Source organism: Heteronotia binoei, chromosome 8 (genome assembly GCF_032191835.1).
Source record: "Heteronotia binoei isolate CCM8104 ecotype False Entrance Well chromosome 8, APGP_CSIRO_Hbin_v1, whole genome shotgun sequence".
In the NCBI taxonomy this organism is placed as follows: domain Eukaryota; kingdom Metazoa; phylum Chordata; class Lepidosauria; order Squamata; family Gekkonidae; genus Heteronotia; species Heteronotia binoei.
In genome coordinates, this window is record NC_083230.1 from 123,365,416 (window position 1) to 123,379,462 (window position 14,047).

Sequence of the window (14,047 nt, forward strand, 5' to 3'; positions counted from 1 at the left end):
CCATTTACAGCAAAGGACAGGTGTATCTTCCATCTATAGCCAATGATAGTTGTATCTTCCATCTATAGCCAATGATAGCTGTATCTTCCTTGAAAGGTTGTCCTCGAAAGGGCAGCTTCTGTGAGAGTCCTCTCAGCCTCATCCACCTCACAGGGTGTCTGTTGCGGGGGACGAAGATAAAGGAGATTGTGAGCCACTCTGAGACTCTTCGGAGTGGAGGGCGGGATATAAATCCAGTATCATCATCATCATCATCATCATCATCATCTACTTCTTCTTCTTCTTCCATCTATAGCCAATGAAAGCTGCATCTTCCATAAATGCATGGTCTTTACAGCCTACCCTCACCAGGATGACCCCGGCTAGCCCAATTTCATTGGATCTGGGAAGCGAAGCAGGGTCAGAGAGCCAGTTTGGTGTAGTGGTGAAGTGTGCGGACTCTTATCTGGGAGAACCGGGTTCGATTCCCCACTCCTCCACTTGCACCTGCTGGCATGGCCTTGGGTCAGCCAGAGCTCTCTTATCTGGGAGAACCGGGTTCGATTCCCCACTCCTCCACTTGCACCTGCTGGCATGGCCTTGGGTCAGCCAGAGCTCTCTTATCTGGGAGAACCGGGTTTGATTCCCCACTCCTCCACTTGCAGCTGCTGGAATGGCCTTGGGTCAGCCAGAGCTCTCTTATCTGGGAGAACCGGGTTTGATTCCCCACTCCTCCACTTGCAGTTGCTGGAATGGCCTTGGGTCAGCCGGAGCTCTCTTATCTGGGAGAACCGGGTTTGATTCCCCCCTCCTCCACTTGCACCTGCTGGAATGGCCTTGGGTCAGCCAGAACTCTCTTATCTGGGAGAACCGGGTTGGATTCCCCACTCCTCCACTTGCAGTTGCTGGAATGGCCTTGGGTCAGCCAGAGCTCTCTTATCTGGGAGCACCAGGTTTTATTCCCCACTCCTCCACTTGCACCTGCTAGCATGGCCTTGGGTCAGCCAGAGCTCTCTTATCTGGGAGAACCGGGTTGGATTCCCCACTCCTCCACTTGCAGTTGCTGGAATGGCCTTGGGTCAGCCAGAGCTCTCTTATCTGGGAGCACCAGGTTTTATTCCCCACTCCTCCACTTGCAGTTGCTGGAATGGCCTTGGGTCACCCATAGCTCTTTTATCTGGGAGAACCGGGTTTGATTCCCCACTCCTCCACATGCAGCTCCTGGAATGGCCTTGGGTCACCCATAGCTCTTTTATCTGGGAGAACCGGGTTTGATTCCCCACTCCTCCACTGGCAGCTGCTGGAATGGCCTTGGGTCAGCCAGAGCTCTCTTATCTGGGAGAACCGGGTTCGATTCCCCACTCCTCCACTTGCAGCTGCTGGAATGGCCTTGGGTCAGCCAGAGCTCTCTTATCTGGGAGAACCGGGTTCGATTCCCCACTCCTCCACCTGCACCTGCTGGAATGGCCTTGGGTTAGCAATAGCTCTTGTAGGAGTTGTCCTTGAAAGGGCAGCTTCTGGGAGAGCTCTCTCACCCCGACCTACCTCACAAGGTGTCTGTTGTGGGGGAGGAAGATAAAGGAGATTGTGAGTCACTCTGAGACTGAGATTTGGAGTGGAGGGCAGTATATAAATCCAATATCATCATCATCATCATCATCATCATCATCATCATCATCATCATCATCATCATCATCATCATCACCTTCTTCTTCATCTTCTTCCACGAACAGCCAATGATAGCTGTATCTTCCATAAATGCATGGTCTTTACACCCTATCCTGACCAGAATGATACAGGCTAGCCCAATTTCATGGGATCCGGGAAGCTAAGCAGGGTCGGTCGAGTTCAGGGTTCTTGCCTTGCCAACCCCATGGTGCCACCGTAAGTCAGCTGCATCTTGACGGAGCTTTGCGACACCGAAGGCGAAACAGAACACCCGCATTTCCCCAGCACGACAACTTTAAAGCCTTCCAACGTCCCCTCCCCCACAACTCAGAACTTCGCCTAAAAATGGGGAGGGGGGGGAAACGGGACTTAACAAGCCAACCCTTTCATTAAGAACAGAACAAATGCTTTCTCACCCTCTCTTCCAGCCGAGCCAGCTGCTCTTTGTAGTAAGCGTCATGCTTTTTCAGCTCTCGGTCTTTCTCTTCCAGCTGCTTGGCCTAGGGAAAAAAAGAAGAGAGAAAGAAAAAGCAAGACGTACTGGATCAAGAGAAAGCAATCCCAGCAAAAGCGAAAAGTCTGGTATAGATCGGAGCCTACAGGCTGCTCCGTTTTGCCAAGCCAGTATATTAATAAGATCATGATTAGCGCATTGAGGATGTTAAGTGCTCGCCCATTGTTCTTCCCTGTTTGCTCAACAGCTGTGCCACAGTTCATCCAAACGGCTTGGGGAAGAGTCATAAGACTGTGCCAAGCAAACAGCCCTGGAATTAATTCCTTAGTGAAAGACAGGCGGGACTGTATGCAAGGGGGGGGGGGGGGCAGGGGGACCTACACATATCTTGGTCAACTTGAGGTGAAATGCTGAGAGAGAGCCAGTGGCCTTATTTGGCGTAGTTTGGTGTAGTGGTTAAGTGCGCAGACTCTAATCTGGGAGAACCGGTTTTGATTCCCCCCTCTTCCACATGCAGCTGCTGGAAGGGCCTTGCGTCAGCCATACCTCTCTTATCTGGGAGAACCGGGTTTGATTCCCCACTCCTCCACTTGCAGCTGCTGGAATGGCCTTGGGTCAGCCAGAGCTCTCTTATCTGGGAGAACCGGGGTTGTTTCCCCACTCCTCCACTTGCAGCTGCTGGAAGGGCCTTGGGTCAGCCAGAGCTCTCTTATCTGGGAGAACCGGGGTTGTTTCCCCACTCCTCCACTTGCAGCTGCTGGAAGGGCCTTGGGTCAGCCAGAGCTCTCTTATCTGGGAGAACCGGGTTTGATTCCCCACTCCTCCACTTGCAGCTGCTGGAATGGCCTTGGGTCAGCCAGAGCTCTCTTATCTGGCAGAACAGGGTTTGATTCCTCACTCCTCCACATGCAGCTGCTTGAATGGCCTTGGGTCAGCCAGAGCTCTCTTATCTGGGAGAACTGGGTTTGATTCCCCCCTCCTCCACTTGCAGCTGCTGGAATGGCCTTGGGTCAGCCAGAGCTCTCTTATCTGGGAGAACCGGGTTTGATTCCCCACTCCTCCACTTGCAGCTGCTGGAATGGCCTTGGGTCAGCCAGAGCTCTCTTATCTGGGAGAACCGGGTTTGATTCCCCCCTCCTCCACTTGCAGCTGCTGGAATGGCCTTGGGTCAGCCAGAGCTCTCTTATCTGGCAGAACAGGGTTTGATTCCTCACTCCTCCACATGCAGCTGCTGGAATGGCCTTGGGTCAGCCAGAGCTCTCTTATCTGGCAGAACAGGGTTTGATTCCTCACTCCTCCACATGCAGCTGCTGGAATGGCCTTGGGTCAGCCAGAGCTCTCTTATCTGGGAGAACTGGGTTTGATTCCCCACTCCTCCACTTGCAGCAAAATCACAATAGAGGGTGGATGTTACAGCAACAGCAGCAGCCATGGATTGCCTAGGTAACCATCCATTCCGTTTGCCTTCTTCAGGCTGCAGCACACTAGGTAAAGCCTTGAAGTCAATAAATGAATACCCAGAATTTCCTTCAAATTTATGCTTCGACACTCTCCAGCTTCTGCAATTGTTGTATAGACAGTTGCAGCTGGAGCCTCAGAGATCAACAGACTTCCATTAGGAGCTACCCTTTGTCAGATTCCAAATGTCTCTGGGCTAGGCCCAGAGAACTTGTGGCTGACCCGAGGTCACATCAGCAGCTGCAAGTGGAGGAGCGGGGAATCAGACCCGGTTCTCCCAGATAAGAGAGCTCTGGCTGACCCAAGGCCATTCCAGCAGCTGCAAGTGGAGGAGTGGGGAATCAAACCCGGTTCTCCCAGATAAGAGAGCTCTGGCTGACCCAAGGCCATCCCAGCAGCTGCAAGTGGAGGAGTGGGGAATCAAACCCGGTTCTCCCAGATAAGAGAGCTCTGGCTGACCCAAGGCCATTCCAGCAGCTGCAAGTGGAGGAGTGGGGAATCAAACCCGGTTCTCCCAGATAAGAGAGCTCTGGCTGACCCAAGGCCATTCCAGCAGCTGCAAATGGAGGAGTGGGGAATCAAACCCGGTTCTCCCAGATAAGAGAGCTCTGGCTGACCCAAGGCCATTCCAGCAGCTGCAAGTGGAGGAGTGGGGAATCAAACCTGGTTCTCCCAGATAAGAGAGCTCTGGCTGACCCAAGGCCATTCCAGCAGCTGCAAGTGGAGGAGTGGGGAATCAGACCCGGTTATCCCAGATAAGAGAGCTCTGGCTGACCCTAGGCCATTCCAGCAGGTGCAAGTGGAGGAGTGGGGAATCAAACCCGGTTCTCCCAGATAAGAGAGATCTTGCTGACCCAAGGCCATTTCAGCAGCTGCAAGTGGAGGAGTGGGGAATCAAACCCGGTTCTCCCAGATAAGAGAGCTCTGGCTGATCTAAGGTCATTCCAGCAGCTGCAAATGCAGGAGTGGGGAATCAGACCCGGTTCTCCCAGATAAGAGTCTGCCCACTTCACCACTACACCAAACTGGCTCTTTCCTAGGCATTCTTTTATGGCTTGCAAGTCCTCCCCCCACTGACACTCCAAGCTGCATGTAATTGTATGCATGCTCTCACCCTGACACTACTGGGTGGCACACGTGGCCAAGAGCATGAAGACAAGCAGTGGTGGGATGGTAGCGACAGGCCCAGCTGGAAATTCTCCGCCCTAGCAGCTGCCAGCCCTAACCAGGGTGGGATCTTGGGGGGGGGGGGGGGAGAAGGGGCTGCTTGTCCCGGGTGCCAGCGGAAAAAGGAAAGGTCCCCTGCGCAAGCACCAGTCATTTCCGACTCTGGAGTGATGTTGCTTTCACAACGTTTTCACGGCAGACTTTTTACGGGGTGGTTTGCCCTTGCCTTCCCCAGTCATCTACGCTTAACTCCCAGCAAAGTGGGGACTCAATTTACCGCAGCGGGGTGCCAAATTGGGTATGGAGTCGGTTCTATTCTACGGGTCCATAAGGTGAAATGAGCCCATAAGGGGGTGCCATTTTTTAATTTTGGCCCCCCCCCCTCGGAAAAACATGTAGATCCGGTCCCAGCCCTAACTACAGACACGCCTGCCAAAACAAGAAGACTACCCAAATCTTGAAGTTGTACAAAACTATGGCCGTTTTCCCACTGACCTTACTCCGGAGCGACGTCCCTCTTCACAGCGCAGCGTCTGCGCGGATTTCCCACCAACTGCTGCGCACAACCAGGAAGCGCCGCGGCTTTGGCGTCGCAGATGTAAACCGCTAAAAACCAGTTTACATCTGCGACGCAAAAGCCGTGGCTCTTCCTGGTTGTGCGCAGCAGTTGGTGGGAAATCCGCGCAGACGCTGCGCCGTGAAGAGGGACGTCGCTCCGGAGTAAGGTCAGTGGGAAAACGGCCCATGTTTGGCTGGATTGTTAATCTTTAACATGTAAGTTAGATCTGAGAAAACCGCTGTCGGGGACCGGATAATTTAGGGAAAACTTTCAAGGCTAAGGAACGAAACTGGGACCATAGGCACACGCATTGTGTACATGCTCTACCACTGATCTTTAGGTCCTCCTCCCTTAAGTTATGTAGATGCCTTAGACTGCTTCAGCGGGGAGGGGGGGATATAAATCAAATAAAGTAAAGTAGACAGAGACACACCCTTGGTTCACCTAGTCCATAACCAACGTTCCCTCTAAGCTGCAGTCTTGTGAGCAAAAATTCTACTTTGTGAGCTACTGGCGTTAAAGTTGTGGGCTACTGCATAAATTAGTGTGTTCTGGGGTCATCATTCTTGAAATAAGACAAAGATATGTGAGATGGAGGCTAAAAACCGGTGAGCCAGCACACACTAACTCAACGATAAAGTTGATAAATACAAGTCCTAACTACAAATACAAGTTGATGGGGTGTGAACTGGCAGAGACTGACCAAGAGAGAGATCTTGGGGTCGTAGTAGAGAACTCACTGAAAATGTCAAGACAGTGTGCAATTGCAATAAAAAAGGCCTATGCCATGCTGGGAATTATTAGGAAGGGAATTGAAAACAAATCAGCCAGTAACATAATGCCCCTGTATAAATCGATGGCGCGGTCTCATTTGGAATACTGTGTAAAATTCTGATCACTGCACCTCTAAAAAGATATTATAACATTGGTAAAAATACAGAAAAGGGCATCTAGAACAATTAAAGGTTTGGAACACTTTCCCCATGAAGAAAGGTTAAAACGCTTGGGGCTCTTTAGCCTGGAGAAACATTGACTGAGGCGTGACAAGATAGAGGTTTACAAGATTATGCATGGGATAGAGAAGGTAGAGAAAGAAGTACTTTTCTCCCTTTCTCACAATACGAGAACTCGTGGACATTCAATGAAAGGAAGTCCTTCTTCACCCAAAGGCTGATTAACACATGGAATTCACTGCCACAGAAGGCGGTGACGGCTACAAGCATAGCCAGCTTCAAGAGGGGAATGGATAAACATATAGAGAAGATCCATCAGTGGCTAATAGCCACAGCGTATTGTTGGGACTCTCTGTCTGGGGTAGTGATGCTCTATATTCTGGGTGCTTGGGGGGGCCACAGCGGGAGGGCTTCTAATGTACTGGCCCCACTGGTGGACCTTTTGATGGCACTTGGTTTTTTTGGCCACTGTGTAACACAGAGTGTTGGATTGGATGGGCCATTGGCCCAATCCAACATGGTTTTTCTTACGTTCTTATGAACACTGATCATAACTGTGTTGACTAACAGCACCTCTCCAAGTTCTCAGACTAGAGTCGTTTGCAGCTACGCTACTCGCGAATGTTTAAGTGTAAATGCAACAGGGATCAAACCTTGGACCTTGCTTACTCAAAGTGTGCATTCTACTGTCATGTCAGTCTCTTCTTTTGGGGACTGACAGAGCTACTGGACTTACGCTTGAGAAAACTAAAAATAATTTCTAAGTTTTTGGAGGCTCACCTGTGACTGAGAAACAAAATGACTGTGCTTTTTTGGGGGGGGGGATCAATTGAATTATTGTTTTATTTGAATGCCCTCCCCTTCCTGCTTCATATCCCCACCCTCCCTCCTAGACAGACAGGTTTTCTGCTATTTGCAAAATATGATGACTTGGATATAGCTTTTGTTGCATATGCTTGTATGATGTATGCTTAACTCTCCCTTATTGCGTCTCTGACTTTTACTGCTTACCTTAATTTCCATCTCCTGGAAGCATGTGTATTAAAAAAAACAAAAGCCATAAATTTGTGAAACAAACAGGTTATAACACAGAACCATAAAACATGCACAACGCTTATATGACCTTATACAGCTGTAGCCAGCTGGAGCATGGTTTCAACAAGGAAGAAACAAGTTGTAGCTTTGCAACAAAAATGAATTGGTCAAGGATCCTAGTATCTTTGTCCAACGGCTCAATGTATAAAATCAGCAGGACCGCAGAAGGAAATATGGCAATGAACACAGAAGTTTAAAATTTAGTCCAGTTTAAGGATAGTTTTGCCATCACCTCTGTCTACTCATCTCTCTTTATAATCACTTTTAGAACGTAAGAGGAGCCATGTTGGATCAGGCCAGTGGCCCATCCAGTCGAACACTCTTGTGTCACATAAGAACATAAGAGAAGCTATGTTGGATCAGGCCAATGGCCCACCCAGTCCAACACTCTGTTACGTAAGAACATAAGAGAAGCCATGTTGGATCAGGTCAATGGCCCATCCAGTCCAACACTCTGTGTGTTATGTAAGAACATAAGTGAAGCCATGCTGGATCAGGCCAATGGCTCATCCAGTCCAACACTCTGTGTCACATAAGAACATAAGGGAAGCCATGTTGGGTCAGGCCAATGGCCCATCCTGTCCAACACTCTGTGTCACATAAGAACAGAAGAGGAGCAATGTTGGATCAGGCCAATGGCCCATCCAGTCCAACACTCTGTGTCACATAAGAACAGAAGAGGAGCAATGTTGGATCAGGCCAATGGCCCATCCAGTCCAACACTCTGTGTCACACTGTCAGCAAAACCCAGGTGCCATCAGGAGGTCCATTTTTAAGATGTCACCCTTCCAGCATTCCACAGATAAAAAGAGTTTATATGAACCCGCTTGCAGGGAGGGCAGGATATATATCCAATAAAATAAATGAATAAATATACAACATTGTGCATATCAGGGGTCCCCAAAGATCCCTGTGGGCACCATGCCAGCCGCCAAGAACTTTCCTGGTGCCCGCTGCATATTTTTACCAAGTGAGCAGGGTCGGATGAGGTTTTTGCTCCGCAAGGCTTTTGGTTGGCTGTGCAGATCCTTAAAAACATGGCTTCAGCAGCAGCTGCCACCACGGCATAAGGCTCTTCACAGTGTGATTGGATGTAAGCTGTGGCAGCCATTTTGTGGGTGGCCCCGCCTCCTGTGGCAGCCATTTTGTGACAGCGCCCACCACAGTGTCAAAATTCCAAAGGGAGTGGCAGGCCGAAAAGCGCTGGGGACTCTTGGTGTGTATCCATGGCGACCAGAGTGTACCTATAAAAACTAGACTATTTTGTGGGATGTATCTTGCTGCCCTCATAGGGCAATAAGACGCTGGACTGGATGAACCATTTATCCAAGCCAAAGGGGTTCTCCTAATGCTACATACTGTAAATACCATTTTAAAAAGTTATCTCCAAAAAAGGCTCCATAAGGCGGAACTGGAGAAGGGGTATAACTAGGACTAGTGAGAGAACCAGTTTGGTGTAGTGGTTGAATGCGTGGATGTTTATCTGAGAGAACCGGGTTTGATTCCCCTCTCCTCCACTGTCAGCTGCTGGAATGGTCTTGGGTCAGCCATAGTCGTCCTTGAAAGGACAGCTTCTGGGAGAGTTCTCTCAGCCCCACCCACCTCACAGGGTGTCTGTTGTGGGGGAAGAAGATAAATGACATTGTGAGCCGCTCTGAGACTCTTTGGAATGGAGGGCGGGATATAAATCCAATATCTTCATCTACCTCGCAGGGTGTCTGTTGTGGGGGGGGGGAGGGAAAGGAGATTGTGAGCCGCTCTGAGACTCTTCGGAGTGGAGGGCGGGATAAAAATCCAATATCTTCATCTACCTCACAGGGTGTCTGTTGTGGCGGGGGGGAGGTAAAGGAGATTGTGTGCCGCTCTGAGACTCTTTGGAGTGGAGGGCGGGATATAAATCCAATATCTTCATCTACCTCACAGCGTGTCTGTTGTGGGGGAGGAAGGTAAAGGAGATTGTGAGCCCCTCTGAGACTCTTCGGAGGGGAGGGCGGGATATAAATCCAATATCTTCATCTACCTCACAGGGTGTCTGTTGTGGCGGGGGGGGGGGGAGGTAAAGGAGATTGTGAGCCCCTCTGAGACTCTTCGGAGTGGAGGGCGGGATATAAATCCAATATCTTCATCTACCTCACAGGCTGTCTGTTGTGGGGGAGGAAGGTAAAGGAGATTGTGAGCCACTCTGAGACTCTTCGGAGGGGAGGGCGGGATATAAATCCAATATCTTCATCTACCTCACAGGGTGTCTGTTGTGGGGGAGGAAGGTAAAGGAGATTGTGAGCCCCTCTGAGACTCTTCGGAGTGGAGGGCGGGATATAAATCCAATATCTTCATCTACCTCACAGGGTGTCTGTTGTGGCGGGGCGGGGGAAGGTAAAGGAGATTGTGAGCTGCTCTGAGACTCTTTGGAGTGGAGGGCGAGATATAAATCCAGTATCTTCATCTACCTCACAGGGTGTCTGTCGTGGGGGGAGAAAGGTAAAGGAGGTTGTGAGCCGCTCTGAGACTCTTTGGAGTGGAGGGTGGGATATAAATCCAATGTCTTCATCTACCTCACAGGGTGTCTGTTGTGGCGGGGCGGGGGAAGGTAAAGGAGATTGTGAGCTGCTCTGAGACTCTTTGGAGTGGAGGGCGAGATATAAATCCAGTATCTTCATCTACCTCACAGGGTGTCTGTCGTGGGGGGAGAAAGGTAAAGGAGATTGTGAGCTGCTCTGAGACTCTTCGGAGTGGAGGGTGGGATATAAATCCAATGTCTTCATCTACCTCACAGGGTGTCTGTTGTGGCGGGGCGGGGGAAGGTAAAGGAGATTGTGAGCTGCTCTGAGACTCTTTGGAGTGGAGGGCGAGATATAAATCCAGTATCTTCATCTACCTCACAGGGTGTCTGTCGTGGGGGGAGAAAGGTAAAGGAGGTTGTGAGCCGCTCTGAGACTCTTTGGAGTGGAGAGTGGGATATACCTCTACCTCACAGGGTGTCTGTTGTGGGCGGGGGGGGAGGTAAAGGAGATTGTGGGTCGCTCTGAGACTCTGAGATTCGGAGTGAAGGGTGAGATATAAATCCAATTTCATCGTCTTCTTCTTCTTCGCATGAGAAAAATCTGGGTGTTCTCTGGTGACGACTGCAGCCAATACTCCCTCTAAGCTGTGGAGTCATGTGAATAAAAATTCTACCTTGTGAGCGACTGGCATTACTGTTGTGAGCGACTGCATATACTAGTTTGCTGTGGGGCCATTTTTCCTGAGCTGAGACAAAAATGGGTGAGCCGGAGGCCGAGAAACTCAGCAAGCTCACACTAATTCAGTTTAGAGGAGACACTGACTGCAGCGTCTGCCGTCTCCTACGATGGGTGTGCTGTTGTGTAAAGCCACAGCCTCTCTTCCCTACCCCTCCCAACCTTCACCAAAAAGAGAGTTAGAAAAAGTCAATAGCGTGGAAACGGGCAGAGAAAGTCACAAAGCAATTTGCATTTCCAACAATACGCCGCTCAGGGACATGTAAGAGTATTAAACACACTCACACACAGAGAGAGAGAGGGGTCAGCTATGCCCAATAAGCGACTAGGAGAGACTGCGAGGTACCTAATCGCAAACGAATTCTCCTCACCCACTTCAACAGATCAATTAAAAGCAATTGCCTGGCCCTCTCGGAAGGAAAACAAAAGCAGCAAATTAGCAGACTCGCCGCTGCGGAACGAGAGACGGGAGCGAGAAAATTAAAGGGGCGCTAAACTTCAAGGTGGAGGAAATAAACAGATGCCCCTGCCATCCCGCAAGACATCGGTCTTGGCCACCCTAAGTGTTTTTAATCAGTAGATCTCTCGCCACGTGATTTTTTTTCCCCCTTATATATTCATCATTTATTGAAATTAGTATATGTGACAGATCCATAGTAATAATAAATATTTAACAATTAAACAAACAAAAAATTACGTAGTTCACAATTATCCACTCATCCAGCACCCTGTGACCCGTCACCCTTGTTGCCCATACTTATCTATCACTGCCTATTGTATGCCTAATACTTGATATAGCTCTCTGGACCACCTTGGCCCCCACAGCCTAGAGGGAACTATGTTCAAATTCACATCCCGGACCCTGTAAATTATTGACAGCCGCCAAAAACGGTGCCCAAATGTCCTCGAATTGTTGTTGTTGCATCATTCGTCGGTAGACCAGCCTTTCATCCACCGCCAATCGCAGCATGTCCTCCAACCATTGCGCTACGGTTCCTGAAAATTCCGTTCTCCACATCTGCATGATTATCCTCTTTGCCGTCATCAGTGCCCGAAATCCCCAATATCGCTGTGGGCGAGACAACACCCATGCTGACGGGAAGTAGTTTAAAAGAACTTGCATGCCTGTGAATCTGTGCTGACTTCCCAATACGCGGTTTATCCACCTGAGTATATCGCCCCAGAAATCAAGCAGCACCGGGCATGACCAAATCATGTGGCTTAGCCCCGCTTCACCTCCCTGGCATCGCCAACATGCTGGTGAAGTCAAGAGGTTAAATTTGTGTAGTCGAACAGGTGTCCAGTAAATACGGAAATCTCGCCACGTGATTAATCAAACCGGAAGGCCTGGTTCTCAAACTGTGGTTCAGGACCCCAACTGCAGGTCACCCCTCTCTTAAGGGCGGGTCATAAACTCTATGTTTATGAATGCTCAGGGGTGGAATTCTAGCAGGAGCTCCTTTGCATGTTAGGCCACACCCCCCACACACAGCCAATCCCCTAAGACAGGGGTGGCCAACAGTAGCTCTCCAGATGTTTTTTTGCTTACAACTCCCATCAGCCCCAGCCATCGGACATGCTGGCTGGGGCTGATGGGAGTTGTAGGCAAAAAACATCTGGAGAGCTGGAGAACATCTGTTGGCCACCCCTGCCCTAAGAGCTTACAAGGCTTTTTTGGGGAAGCTCTTGGAGGATTGGCTACAAGATTATGCATGGGATGGAGAAGGTAGAGAAAGAAGTACTTTTCTCCCTTTCTCACAAGAACTCGTGGGCATTCGATGAAATTGCTGAGCAGATGGGTTAGAACGGATAAAAGGAAGTCCTTCTTCACCCAAAGGGTGATTAACACGTGGAATTCACTGCCACAGGAGGTGGTGGCAGCCACAAGCATAGCCACCTTCAAGAGAGGGTTAGATAAAAAATATGGAGCAGAGGTCCATCAGTAGCTATTAGCCACAGTGTGTATATATATGTGCATATAAATATATATGTGTATATATAAGAAATTTTTGGCCACTGCGAGACAAAGAGTGTTGGACTGGATGGGCCATTGGCCTGATCCAACATGGCTTCTCTTATGTCAAATGGCCATCTAGCCTATGGTTTAAAAACTCCGAAGGAGAGCCCACCACCTCCTGAGGAAGCCTGTTCTAGTGAGAAATCGCTCTGCCAGAGTTCTTCCAAATGTTTAGCCTAATTATTTAATTTCGGCATGTTAATTCTGGACCAATTTTCTGAGGCAACAGAAAACGACTCTGCACCATCCTCTAGATAACAGCCCTTCAAGAAGATGATGATTTTGGATTCATATCCCGCCCTATACTCTGAATCTTAAGAGTCTCAGAGCGGTCACAATCTCCTCTACCTTCCCCCCCCCCAACAAAGACCCTGTGAGGTAGGTGGGGCTGAGAGTGCTTTTACAGCAGCTGCTCTTTCAAGGACAGCTTCTATGAAAGCTATGGCTGACCCAAGGCCATCTCAGCAGGTGCAAGTGGAGGAGTGGGGGAATCAAACCCGGTTCTCCCAGATAAGAGAGCTATGGCTGACCCAAGGCCATTCCAGCAGCTGCAAATGGAGGAGGGGGGAATCAAACCCGGTTCTCAAAGATAAGAGAGCTATGGCTGACCCAAGGCCATTCCAGCAGCTGCAAGTGGAGGAGTGGGGAATCAAACCCGGTTCTCTCAGATAAGGGAGCTATGGCTGACCCATGGCCATTCCAGCAGCTGCAAGTGGAGGAGAGGGGGAATCAAACCCGGTTCTCCCAGATAAGAGTCCGCGCACTTAATCACTACACCAAACTGGCTCTCCTAGGACTTGAAGATCACCTCTCAGGCAACTCCTCTCCAGGCTAAACATGCCCAGCTCCTTCAACCTTTCTTCATAGGACTTGGTCTCCAGACCCCTCACCATCTTCGTTACTCTTAATGGCACAATTATCTCAGTGGCACTGAATTATTATTATTTATCCTTACATGGGTCCTGACCAGGCAGGCCCAGGCGAGCCCGATCTTGTCTGATCTCACTTCACCTTCCCCATCCCACTTCCAGCGGGCATCCAACAAAGGACAGCAAACCACAGCAAGAGGAGGCAACGAACCCCAGCGTGCCTAAGTGACCATTAAGATGCAGGTCCTCTTAACTCAGTGAGCTTCAAGCAGGCTCTGGGGAGACCTCTGGGGAGGTTCTGGGGAGACTCCGATCCCAGGACAATTCCGATGAGGCGGTGGGGACGATGCGGTTTAGCCCCAGCGGAATCCCGTCTTGGAACGGGCGAGCGGGACTCGGTCCACTCCAACGCTTTGCGCCATCCAACGCTATCTGCTGGTTAGCGTGTCGCCATCCCCCCTGCTGTTCAGACCGGCGGGAGCCAGGCGACGCGGCTTCACGGGGAGAAGAGAACGAATCGGCGAAGCAAAAGTGAAAAACACTTCATTTGTGGTGCAGCAGGACTTCCAAGGACTGAAAGGAGATAATGAGC

General features: G+C 50.0%; 1 protein-coding gene across 2 annotated transcripts in view; it reads right to left on the reverse strand.

The window, feature by feature from the left end:
- The window catches only part of CHCHD3 (coiled-coil-helix-coiled-coil-helix domain containing 3), a 476,827-nt gene that overhangs the window by 209,860 nt on the left and 252,920 nt on the right, over positions 1 to 14,047 (reverse strand). Inside the window, exons 5-6 of one of the 2 annotated variants that reach the window (XM_060246013.1) lie at positions 7,250 to 7,264; positions 2,064 to 2,147 (exon numbers count right to left, since the gene is read on the reverse strand). In XM_060246013.1, coding sequence (XP_060101996.1) covers positions 2,064 to 2,147; positions 7,250 to 7,264 — 99 coding nt within the window. The remainder of the gene's footprint in view (positions 1 to 2,063; positions 2,148 to 7,249; positions 7,265 to 14,047) is intronic. The other variant, XM_060246014.1, reaches the window with a different exon arrangement.